Below are 12,500 nucleotides of genomic sequence, written 5' to 3' on the forward strand. Positions count from 1 at the left end.
GACCAAAGCAGGTCTACTGTCTGTCGTCCCTCACCAACCTCGTTTTTGTTGGGATTTCTCATGATAATGTTCCATTTTTTCGCGAGGAACGAGAAATACCTGAAGGCAGTGTCGACATACTGTCAAAATTTCCAAACAGCCCCTTCATATTTTGCAAACAGACACACACACACACACACACACACACACACACACACACACACACACACACACACACACACACACACACACACACACACACACACACACACACACACACACACACACACACACACACACACACACACAGCTATAAATGCAGGCAAAATATATAAAAGAACACAATAAATAACCATGACCTCCATTGCTTCGGTAATTATAGTAATATAACGCTTTATCAGTTGCCCTGCTTTCCACCAGCTGCCAAGCTGAAAATAAACGGGACGCAAAAGACTAATATGACTAATTTTAGAGTTTTTATTATTTTATTTTTTTTATTGCTAATAACCCTTTGCCTCCTCAGACAACCACCACCTTCACTAACAATTCCCATGTGGAAACCATTGTTTGGAAATGGTGCAGTGTGGTTTTCCTAACCACCCTTCTTCACTCACTGCTGCAGCATATAGGCTCATTTAAAGTCATAAATATCCTCAGCAGATCTTATGAAAGCTAATTTTAGGATAAATACATGTATTTCATTGAAACAATTCTAGTCTTAGCCAAAGACCAATGGTTTCAAATCAATTTTGAAACCACATTGGCAAGCCACAGAGGTATTTACACTCAATGACATATTTCATCAAAATTAAAGCGGGCATCACATGTATTATTAAGTATACAACGGGTATGACAACCCAAGATTCAAGTTCAAAAACAGCATTCAGGAATTGGTCTATTTTTTGAAAGTGTCATTATTTGCTATTAAGGCTATACAACATAACCTACATTTTTGTTGTTTTTTATGTTCCTCCTATACTACCATGATGGAAAGGCTCATGTAATTTTTAGATGGACAAAGGCAAACTCAACACAAGCCTGGGCCTGGTAAAAGCAAGTTAAATACCCCCTCTTTTATACATGGACGTATGCAATTAATTATTGAGAGTGTGGTGTCTGGGTTTTTGACATCTGGAATGGCCTGAAAAGACTGAGGGGAGAACAGGTTAGAGTGCCCTGACCCTATTACAGATGACTTTAAAAGATTTTTTTTTTCTTTAAAGGCTGCACCAATGCCATTTTCGTTCACAGAGCTGACTTTTAAATGTTATTACAGAGAAAGGGCCCAGCTGAAAGGGCTGTACGTTTTTTTTTATTTTCTATTCTTTAAAAAAATATGAAAACTAGGTTATTTGAAATTTCTTAATATGAATATGTGCTCCTAGTATCAGAATATATTTGAATCTGTAGTAAATATGCTTGCTGATAGTTCAGGTGTGCTTGTTACCTAAAAATAAAATTAGTGCAGTGGAGGTCTCTGAAGAGAATGTGCTATTCTAGAGTGGATGCTTTTATAAGGAATATGTAAACATTGATCAAATTCAGAGAATAGAAGGAAGTTGCTAAATGTGTAATACATAATGTACAGATGTAATAACTGCATCCATTAAAAAAAATTTTCTTATGTAAAATCTTTACATTTTTACAGACAAATGTGAATTAATAATTCTTACAAAATCTAGATGAGACACCCCTTCATAACCACAAAGACCTACAAAGCAATTCATACTGCTGCATTCAAACAAAATATTAAAATACAATGACATATTTCAAAGACACAGGCTAATTAGCCAATATCATATCATGCTCGAGAAAAAAAACTATAAAAGGACCTAAAAGCTTTCAATAAATGTTTAAAATGTTTTTAAGTACACAATGTCTGTCCTGCAGTTCCACGAAAACGAGCCATGTGACATACGCACATGCATTTATACATGTCTTGGTAATGGCCTGTAATGCAGCGTTCCCTATTAGCACAAGCTAGTCGCTGCATGTTTCTGCAGCTGAATAAATCATATCCGTGGGGGAATGATGCCATAAGCATGAGCAATGTAGTAGCTTCTACACGACTACACTACACTGGGGGACTGAACCCAAACTCACGTTTATTGTATTGTGGGGCCATAAATTGTGAACGTGCGCACAGTGAATATTGCTGAGTATATACAGGAATGTGTGTGCATTCATCTACATACAAACACAAATGAGACATTAGCACAATGTATGCCCTTCTCTTTGTCTCTCTGTGCGTCTTCCCCTACTTTCGGTCTTACATACAGAGAATCATACAGGAAACTGTGTTGGGAAGTATCTATGGGTATTTAGTTTAAGTATGTATTTTAAGAAGGCTACTGTATTTTTTTAATATATTGAAAAAGAAAAAAAGACTGCCTATGCGTACTGTTATACAATCAATAAATAAAAATATATATTAAATAAATGTAGTAAAATGAATAGAAAAATATATCTAAGACCACTATTTCAACTATTGCTTCTTACACCTTTCCACATAACTGGCACTGACACAATACCTATTCAAAGTCCAAAAATAGTGTCTTCAAAAGGGTATAAAATCCAGAAAAAATAACTGCCAAATTCCTTCAAAAAATATCATAAAAAATATCCATCTTTATAGTTCAAGGACCAGGCCCCGCGAAAGCTCATATTTTCATTTAAATGGCTTGATCCCCCTGACCCCAATTCTCGGAGGCCGCGCCGTGTCGAATAAAGAACGAAAAAAAAACTCTTACGCCTGGCCTCCCGACTTCAACAGACCTCCACCACAGACAAAGTGTGATGGAGGAGAACCCAATCTGGTTGGCATTTACAGAGAGACAGCGAGGTGCCTCTCCAGCCCATCCACACTGCACAGTACATTTTGGAGTGTTGCGTCAACACTTAGGGAGGACGCTCAACACTATGGGTGCTAGATTCACCTCTCCAAGTGTTGATTGAACACCACACTTTGTACTTGGTAGATAACTTATGGCCCTGCTCACAATAGACCCTGGCCTTTCTCCATCAAAGGTGCTGGGGCCATGAGTTTGGATGAAGGGGTAGATAACCTCATCTTTAGATAAGACATGGAGGAGTCTATCAGGGAAGCAGTGGAGATATGGCATTATCTACTCACAACCTTTACATTATGACACATTTTGATGTTGAGGCAGCACATCACATAATGAAAAAGGATAAATTATCTTAAATTGCTCATATTTAAGTAGGGCAATTCCAATACATCCGACATGCCATCAAACAAAATAAATCTAATACTTTTGAAAAAAAAAAAAAACGTTTTTGTTATCGTGATTGTACTATTCATTCTAATCGGCTTATGAAATGGTGTCGCGAAGGTAGAATCACGTCTTAAACACAGTCTCTAAGAATAGCAGTCATTGAAAACCTGACAAATAAAATAATATGCAGGTATATTCCATTAATTAGCTCTCTAAATTGGGTTTCTGATACAAATTATGACACATTGATATTAATCTCATTCAAAACAAACAAAAAAAAACATCAAAAAGGAGTGTTGGGGACAGCAACACAAGAAAGAAAGAAAGAAAGAAAGAAAGAAAGAAAGAAAGAAAGAAAATAAAATAATGCATGCTACCATGAAAAGAATGCATGGTATAAAAATTAAAATGCATTTTTAATTTAGGAATTTATTTATTGCCCGTTTCTTTGCTTGTTGAAATGTATTCAATATGTGTTCATTTAATAAATACTATTTGACCACTTTAATACAATATAGTATAAAAATTGACAATAAGGAAAATGTCTTGGCAAGTGAGGAGAAAAGGCTTCTTTATATTCTTGTCACTTGTAATCTTAAAGGTTGATGCAAACAGAAGCTAAAAAGGTAAGTGAAAAGCAAGGTCATCTTGGAAGTGTTTGGCACTAGATCTAGATCTGCCCAAATTTAAAGGAGATGATGTGACATATTGTACTATCATAATGCACTCACTGAACAGACAGGAGCTCCTTGGTGAAGACTATGCTGTTATCCATATCAAATGATGCGTTTCATATGCAATAAAACAACTTAACACATTTACAAGGAACAGGATAAGAAAAGACCTGAATAGAGACAAATACAGACAGAGACATGAGACAGGAATGAATATAGACAGACAGAATATAGAGAGATAGAGAGATGTAGCGAGATGAGATAAAGAGAGAGAGATAAAGGGAAGTGATCATAACAAGTTTGGACGGGCCCTATACGTATGGGAGAAATACTGTAAGACAAAAAGTGACATTGCAAATATGAGAGAAATTGCCAGAATTATGGACAAAGATAAGATCGAAATAGAAATGACAGAATGAGTGAGAGAGAGAGAGAGAAAGACAAAGATACTACGGGAAAGACTTAACTAGACAAAGGCATTAGGACAATAAAAAGCCACAGAGAGGGTAAGAAAGGATGAGGTACGGGGAGGTGCATGGGAGGAGAGCAGAGAAGTGGATGACTCAAATGGCGGCGGGGAGGGGTGGGGGTGGGCAGACATATGAAATATACACAAAAGGAGGATTGCACAGCATGGAGGAGAGTGAGGTGAGGACGGGAGGATTACAGGAGGTGCATAAGGAGTGCATGGGATTAGGGTGAAGGAGAGGAGTGCAGGAGCAGCACAGCAGAGAAGTCCAGTGTAGAGAAGAAGAGAGGAGAAAAGAGGAGAGGAGAGAGAGGATATGAGGAGTGCACAGAGAATGTCAGACAGGATGAGAAAAAGAGTGGAGGAGTGGAAGAGAAAGAAAAGTGGAGAGCTGCAGTGGAGTGGAGAGCTGGGGCCTTTACCCACACACCGATGGAGTCACAAATAACTAAAGTACCAAAGGGGACGAGGAACATGGAGGACAGTGAGGTGAGGACAGACTGCAGGAAAAGGAGGCGCAGGAGGAGTGGAGTGCATGGAACCAGAGCGGAGGAGAGGAGGAGAGAAGGAGAGACGGAAAGCAGTGGAATACAGTGCACTGTAGAGAGAGAGGAGAGGGAAGAGGGATTGAAGAGTGCATGGAGCAGAGTGGAGGAGTAGAGTGGAGAGCAGTGCAGAGCACAGGCCCTTACTACAGTACACGCAGAGGGGAAGTCAGAAATAATGGCAAAAGGGGAAGAGGAACACGGAGGGCAGTGAGGTGAGGACAGATCGCAGGACAGGAGGTGGAGGAGGAGGAGGTCACAGTGCAGGAGAGCAGTGGAGAGTGGAGGAGAGTAGAGCTGAGCTGAGCTGAGCTGAGAGAGGGGTTGAGGAGTTGCATGGTATCAAGAGCGATGGGAGATTGGAGAGAAGAGGAGGAGAGGAACAGTGAAGGAGTGAAGTGGATAGCAGAGTGATGAAGACCAAGGGCCCTTACACACCGAAGGCGTCAAAAGTAAACAAAAGAGGGAGAGTGTGGAGGACAGAGAGCATAGAGATGCACGATATCTAGGGCTGTAACAACATTGTATCGAACCGAGAAATCGCGATACACAGTCATGATACTGTATCATCATGCAAGAAGGCAGTATTGTGATACAACCTTTCAAAGTTCTGTTACCCTTCCGTCCAGAAAACGACCGCATGATACCGGTATGATGTGATGGTGCTTCCAAGCTTCAAATCGTCATCATTATTGTTTTTAAGATATTTCTTTGGTCTCTTTATTTATGATAGTATAGTGAAGATAGTGAGTGACAGGAAGCGAGCGGGGAGCGAGAGAGCAGGGAAGGGCTGGCAAAGGACCTGGACCGGGAATCGAACCCGGGTCTGCCGCTTAGCAGACGAGTGCCCCACCGCTAGGCCACGGCAGGGCCTTTAAACTCTTTTTAATAGTTTATTCTATAATGTTGGCAAATGTGGAAAAAAACATTTGGTTTACCAAACCATAGGTCAAAGATCGTGATACGAATCGAATCGTGAGTCGAGTGTGTCGTTACAGCCCTAACGATATCAATGCATGATATCAGAGAGGTGAAAGAATGGACCAGCAAAGGAGTGGAACAGTGACGGAGTGGAGGTGTGGAGGAGTGGAGAAGCAAGGAGCGGTGCAGTTGCCCTTACCCGCTGCGGGGGGGTGTGAGGAGGAGGAGGAGGATGAGGCGGCGCAGGCCTGCAGCAGGTAGGAGTTTGGGGAGAACTCGTCGTCGGCCGGGTGGTCCAGCATGCCGTGGTGGTGAGCGGAGCCTCCGTCCAGGAGGGGCACCTGGCACTCCCTGATGCCCGCCACCGCTGCTGCCGCTGCCGCCACGGCCGCCGCCGAGGAGGAGGAGGAGGAGGAGGTGGAGGAGGAGGTGGAGGGGTGGGGGGAGCCGCCCGGAGGAGGTGGAGCTGGGGGGAGCAGGTTGGAGGCAGGTGTGGGAGGGAGGGGGCGGCCTGGTGGGAGTGGGGGGGAACACACACACACACACACACACACACACACACACAGACACACACACACACACACAGACATACACATGCACGCAGGCACACACGCATACACAAATACAGACATGCACACACACACACACACACACACACACACACACACACACACACACACACACACACACACAGGAGAGGGGTGCATAGGGTTACACACACAGCAGTGGGCAGGCCAATAAGATGGAGGGTGCAGGTGGTGAAGAAGGTGGTGGTGGGGATGGAGTGAGGCGGTGGGGTGTTGCTCTAGCACACCTACTTTCATGCTTCATTAAAAAAAAAATTGACCAGAAGAAGTAGGTACAAGTATATCCACAGAGAGAGAGAGAGAGAGAGAGAGAGAGAGACAGAGAGAGACAGAGACAGAGACAGAAACAGAGAGACAGAGAGAGAAGTTCTTGGTTGTTCTGGTCATTGTGAGGGGAGTTATTTTGTACTTTAGGAAGGCTGCTCTTAGTGAGCAGTATCTATACACAGTAGCCTCCGGGTTGGAAATTGAGAAGCAAGAAAACAACCTTGAACAGAGGATATATCCAACTGAACTCAGTATAATCATGTTTACATGGACGAAACACTCCTAAATAAGAATTTGTTGGGTCATGTTTTTGAAAACATATAAAAAATGAAAGCAAGCCTTTGATCATAGACAGTACATAATTCTAAATGATCCATTATTTTCGTCATCACAGCGCTAAAGCTAGTAAATTACTAACAATACATTAACCTAAATCCACCTCAGTGTATTGTATGTGTACACTTACATATGTTACCTACTATTGCATGCGTATTGTGAAGAATAAAGTGTGTTTCTAAAAAAAAGCTTGTTTTTCTTTGTACAACTGCAGCATATGCGGTGAAATGGTATTGTGGGAGAACCGTATCTTTTGCGCTTTATAAAACTCAAGCGCTACCCCACTGAAAGCAAGAGCAGCAGCAGCAGTAGCAGCGGATGAAGCAGCAGCCTGAGTGTGGCAACAGTTGCCACAGACTACCACTGAGGGAAGCAAACGAGAGCATCCACATTCTTCTCCACATGAAAAGGGAAACATTCTGAAAATCCTCGGGATATTCTCACGAGCAACCTTGTGCTTTCATCTGCTACGCCGATAGGGAGGCCCGCTTATACTGGCAGAGTTTTTTTTTTTTTCAAAGACCGTGCTATAATTACTGTGCAGACTTAGTGCAGGGACTCACCGCTAGAATGCTAAATTTTTGAAAAGCCTCCTTGCGTAACTGATGGTGATGGAAGGAAAGATGGCGTTGTACCCACCAGGGACTCAATGTTGTGGCTAAAATGCCGTCTGAGGATACTAGGCACTAGCTAGCCTACACAGTCGACACCTTGTGTTGTGGGCTGCTCTTGGTGTGGGACTCAGAGTGTGTGTGTGTGGGAGCTGTCAGCGCCGGTGTTAAGGGCCTATTATTCACTCTTGTTTCCACCAGGCCCTGAGTGATGTATCAGAGGCTGAACTCTTCTCCCAAACTAAAGAGCTAACCCACTCTATTTATTGCACAAGTGGTTCAGACAGGTATGGGGAATAAAAGGAGGTGCCACACACACACACACACACACACACACACACACACACACACACACACACACACACTCATGCGCGCGCGCACACACACACACATGCACGCACGCACGCACGCTAATGCATACACTCACACTCAGACTCTCTCTCTCTCTTTCTTTCTTTCTCTCTCCTCTCTCTCTCTCTCTCTCTCATACACACACTAACACCCACCCACACACGCACTGTCATGTGTCACACACACACACACACAACAGATGAGCTATAGTGTTGCTATCCTGCAGCGGATTTGGGTGAAACATCTAAGAAAAGCAGAGAGACAGACAGACAAGCGGGCGGGCGGGAGGCTGGGAAGGCAAGTAAGGTAAGGTAAAGGCTGGCTTGTCAGGGCCTGGAGCAGAGCAGCCTGCATCAGAGAGTGACACACGGTGCACCGAGACCAGTGATTCATCAGTCTGCCTCAGACACCACTTTCCCTCCCTCCTCTTTCCCTCCCTATCCTCACTCACTCATTCACTCCATCCATCCAAACATACAGTATCTTCAGCAGTAGGAATATGGGACTGCTCCACTGTGGCAAAAGTGGAGTGTTTTGTTTTTACATAAAGCTGAGATTTAATAAAGGATTTTCTAAAAATGTGAACGTCTGTGCTCATTGTTTAAGATGTAGAGCCCACGACATCCTTGCAACACACTTTCCCTCCCTACACTCACTGACTCAAAGAGTAGAGGCGATCAGAGATTTGGGGAAAATATTAAGAAAGCCTTTGATATTACATGGCAAATCTAGTATATAAAAAAAACACATGGGCCTACAGGTATGTCCTGCCCTCATCAGGGCATAGATGGAGCATGATATGGATGATGCATGTATACCGTACAGTAACTGCTCAACTGCGGAAAACACAAAGTGTGTTTTACATGAAGCCGAAATTTAACATGGCCTGTTATAAATTTGATGTTACCAAAATGACAATTTATTATAATGTAATCAGTAATAATGTATTACTATAGACTCTGAAATGTCATAGTAGTGTAGTGATGTAGAGTTGCCTGGATTAACCTTTTTGTTTACTCTAAAATGGATCTACCAAGAGTACTCCGAATAGTTGGTGAATATTAGCTACTAGTCCTTTCTCTTGAATGGTTTTCATCAATATTGAGATCACAATTGATTTACTCACAGTACACAAGAGTAATCAATAATTTCTTAACGATTTTCAACAGATGCAAGCGATACATTAGTATTCAATATCTTGCAGAAATGTATTCCATATGCAATCGGGCTAATGATAGGGAAAAACACCTAAAAAAGTTGCACACTGAGCCGCTTAAAAGTGAGGACACTTAAATAACACTATTTTCATCCTGGTTGGAAAGACAGATAGATTATTCAGCGTATCCGGTAGGGTATGTGAAATGAAGGCAAAAAAGGAATAAAGTAGCATCCTCCAACTAAACCTTATCTGACAATCACGATGTTGCTTGAGGCTCTGAAAACAGCCCTGTTGTGCATCGCCTTATTTGGCTCTCAAACCCACTTCCAAAACCTCGACATCTGCTTGACAGGTGGAGGAGATGGAGCCTGGGTCTTAGCTTTCTAGGCCCCGCTCCATGGCTCAATTTCAGCCCTATCCCCTCCAGTTTTGTCTGGTGTGCGCTTCTACTCCTCTCAACAGCCCTTTCCCAAACAGGCGCAGACATCCATTCGCTAACAATCAGGGGGTCTCATCCTCTCCCATGCCCCAGAGAAGTGGTTCAGTTTGTCAAGGCCTCTTCCCTCCTCTCCTCTTCTCTCCCGCTCTCTTCTTCTCTTCCCTTCTTTTCTCTCTCTGTCTCCTCTCCATTCCCCCTCTATCCACACACACCCCCTGCTGGGAGGCCTGTCCACACACACTCACGCACACGCACGCACGCACACACGCACACGCACACACACGGCCAGTCACACACACACACACACACACACACACACACACACACACGCACACACACACACACACACACACACGCACACACACACACACACACAAACGCACAAAACACACACAGTCACACGCACACACGTCCGTCCAGTTGTGTGACATCTCGCTAGATTTGTATTGCCACAGATATCTACCAAAATAACGAGAACAGGCAGCAGGCAGAGACAGCAGCAGCAAAGGCATTGGCGATGTTAGCAGACAGCCGGTGGTGGAGATGTGTAGAGGGACCCTGACTGGCCCGTGTGTAATTCCAGCTCTGCCTGACTTGCTGAAGGCAAGGTAAACCAGCAGCTAAACCAGCCAGACACCGAGCGACCCCCGCCCGCCCGACCGCCTGCCTGACAAATAGTCCGAGCCGGCCGCTGGTGTAATTGCATCATGTCGGCCTTTAAAACGCACTCCTCGCATGCGCTGATATTAAACCCACAATTCATTGCTGTGTTGTTGCCGTGGTTGCATAACTGGATATATGGCCGTAATCTTTTTCATTAGGTTTTGGATTTAGGTTTTTTAGCCTTTTTTTCCATTTATTTATTTTTTTAGAAATAGTATTTAGATTTGCAGGAGTAATGAGCAGGGCTGCTGTGCTGTGTAGTAACAAGACAGGGGTGGGATTAAAAAACGAGACACAAAAAAAGAGAGAATCTGTCTCTCTCTCTCTCTCTCTCTCTCTCTCTCTCTCTCTCAGAGCCCAGTGCTATCCTGCACTCTTGGCTTCATAGGTTTATCTTTCCTTTTATTTCTCCCCTTTTCTTCTCATTTCCCCCCCTGCATTTGAGAACGGCTAGTCCTTCGAAATTCTCTCATTGCTGCTATTCAAAGTCCTCAGCTGTCTCCTTGCTACAGCAACAATAAAATGGCCTTTCCCCCTCCGCTGCTGACGGGCACGCTTTGTGTTGACGGAATGAATCCCGTGGGGATCTTCAATGGGCTCAATTGACGATGATTTGCTGTGCTAGACACGGCGTGCATTGGCATTCGTACGGTGAATCACAATGCACAAGCCCTAGCCCTTTACCCTCATCACCGCAGAGCAAGACACTTTTGTTTTCATCATGCTATAAGGCAAGAAAATAGGACTGACACACTGTACACTCTTTTGAACCTGACTATTATAGCACCTTGTCAAAATCTAGCCTGCATTTTCTAATACCAACAAATACCTGCCACGGTATTCATTATTGAGGCATAAATCTTTTTTTGTCAAGGCTAAATGTTGCTAGGGTAAGTCACGGTATGGCGTTACATGCAGCTAAGCAGACGTGTGTTTTTTGAAAGCTGCTGCGAACCGTGTGCTACGTGATATGACAGCCTGCGCTAACACAATATGACACTTGGCGTCAGACAGATTTGACCTCTCCTATGCCTCCTCCTTTCACAAGCCAAAAACGCTTTCAGCCGAGGGTTGATCCATTATTTGTCAGTGAGCCCACAAAACAAGATATTTTTTTCGTGTTTTGCATTTCAGACACTTTCACTATGAACACTTTCTGCTTCCGTTTAGGATATGACAATGGTGCACATAACCTGAACATAAGGTGAATGATGGAAGACTGACACTCATAGTAAACCCATATATGTTTTACCATCAGTAAGCACCACTGAAGTCTAGCTTTGCTTCATTGTTAGATGCGTCCTAGCATCTCTATAAGAGGTTATGTCTGCCGTCCGTTGGTCTGTCTGTCTGTCCGTCTGAAACTCATTCTTTAAATTGGCCAAAACACAGTCTTTGGCGCCATCGGACACATCTTTGTCCGCCTGTCAGACTTGTTACACCCTTTTACCAATTCCGAACAGGAAGTGGTAAAAGGATGTTAAAATGAAATCAAATCTAGATCAAAGCTAGAAGTCAAATCAAAGCTAGAGGCCATGTTTTAGAGTGAATCGTCTAAAATTGTCTTGTTTTCTCTTTGTATTCAATCACCTTCAGTAAACATGACTTTAAGGTGTGCATATGCATGTACATGTATAGGGAAAGCGATATGATCGACACCATGCAAATGAGAGTAAACAGCACACGGCTGTTCCACTATCCATCAGCACCTGTTCACAGCGTCCCCAGCTCCCTACTTAGATTAGCTTCCGCTGCGCTCCCCCTAGGGAGGCTTTGGGTTGGGCCCCACCGGTGGACCGGCTACGATTCACTGCAAGCAGCGGGCGAACCGCTACACAGGCCTGCCGACAGGCTGGGGAGGAGGGACAAATGTGGGTCTGTCGTCCGGGCCCAGAACTAGGAGAGGTGGAGAAGGGGGTTGGGGGGTGTAGAATTGGGTCCCCATGACATTGTTTACATTGAGAGGAGGGCCCTTTCAGATTATCTTGATCCTAATGGGCCCTGGTAAAAGGCATCATCGGCCCTGCTGCTACGGCACCGCCGACAACATGGCCACACTTCAGGACTCTCCTCTCGGCCGCCACAGCCACCGCCGCCGCCTTCGCCATCACATGTCGGCTTTTAATAAATGTACAGTATAAATTACTTATTACATTGCCAGCCACGTGGCTTGCCTTTGAAGTCTGCAAGAGAGGAGAGGCAGAGGAGAGGAAAGCAAAGCAAAGCAAAGAAGAGAGAGGAGAGGAGAGAGGGGAAAAAGGCT

At 43.9% G+C, this 12,500-nt stretch overlaps 1 protein-coding gene across 1 annotated transcript in view; it reads right to left on the bottom strand.

Annotated features, from left to right (window-relative positions):
- The window catches only part of tenm2b (teneurin transmembrane protein 2b), a 268,527-nt gene that overhangs the window by 138,014 nt on the left and 118,013 nt on the right, over window positions 1-12,500 (bottom strand). The window contains exons 5-6 of the mRNA XM_063203803.1: window positions 6,254-6,335; window positions 6,024-6,172 (exon numbers count right to left, since the gene is read on the bottom strand). Of these exons, the coding sequence (XP_063059873.1) occupies window positions 6,024-6,172; window positions 6,254-6,335 (231 nt within the window). The remainder of the gene's footprint in view (window positions 1-6,023; window positions 6,173-6,253; window positions 6,336-12,500) is intronic.

Source organism: Engraulis encrasicolus, chromosome 7 (assembly GCF_034702125.1).
Source record: "Engraulis encrasicolus isolate BLACKSEA-1 chromosome 7, IST_EnEncr_1.0, whole genome shotgun sequence".
Classification (NCBI taxonomy): Eukaryota; Metazoa; Chordata; class Actinopteri; order Clupeiformes; family Engraulidae; genus Engraulis; species Engraulis encrasicolus.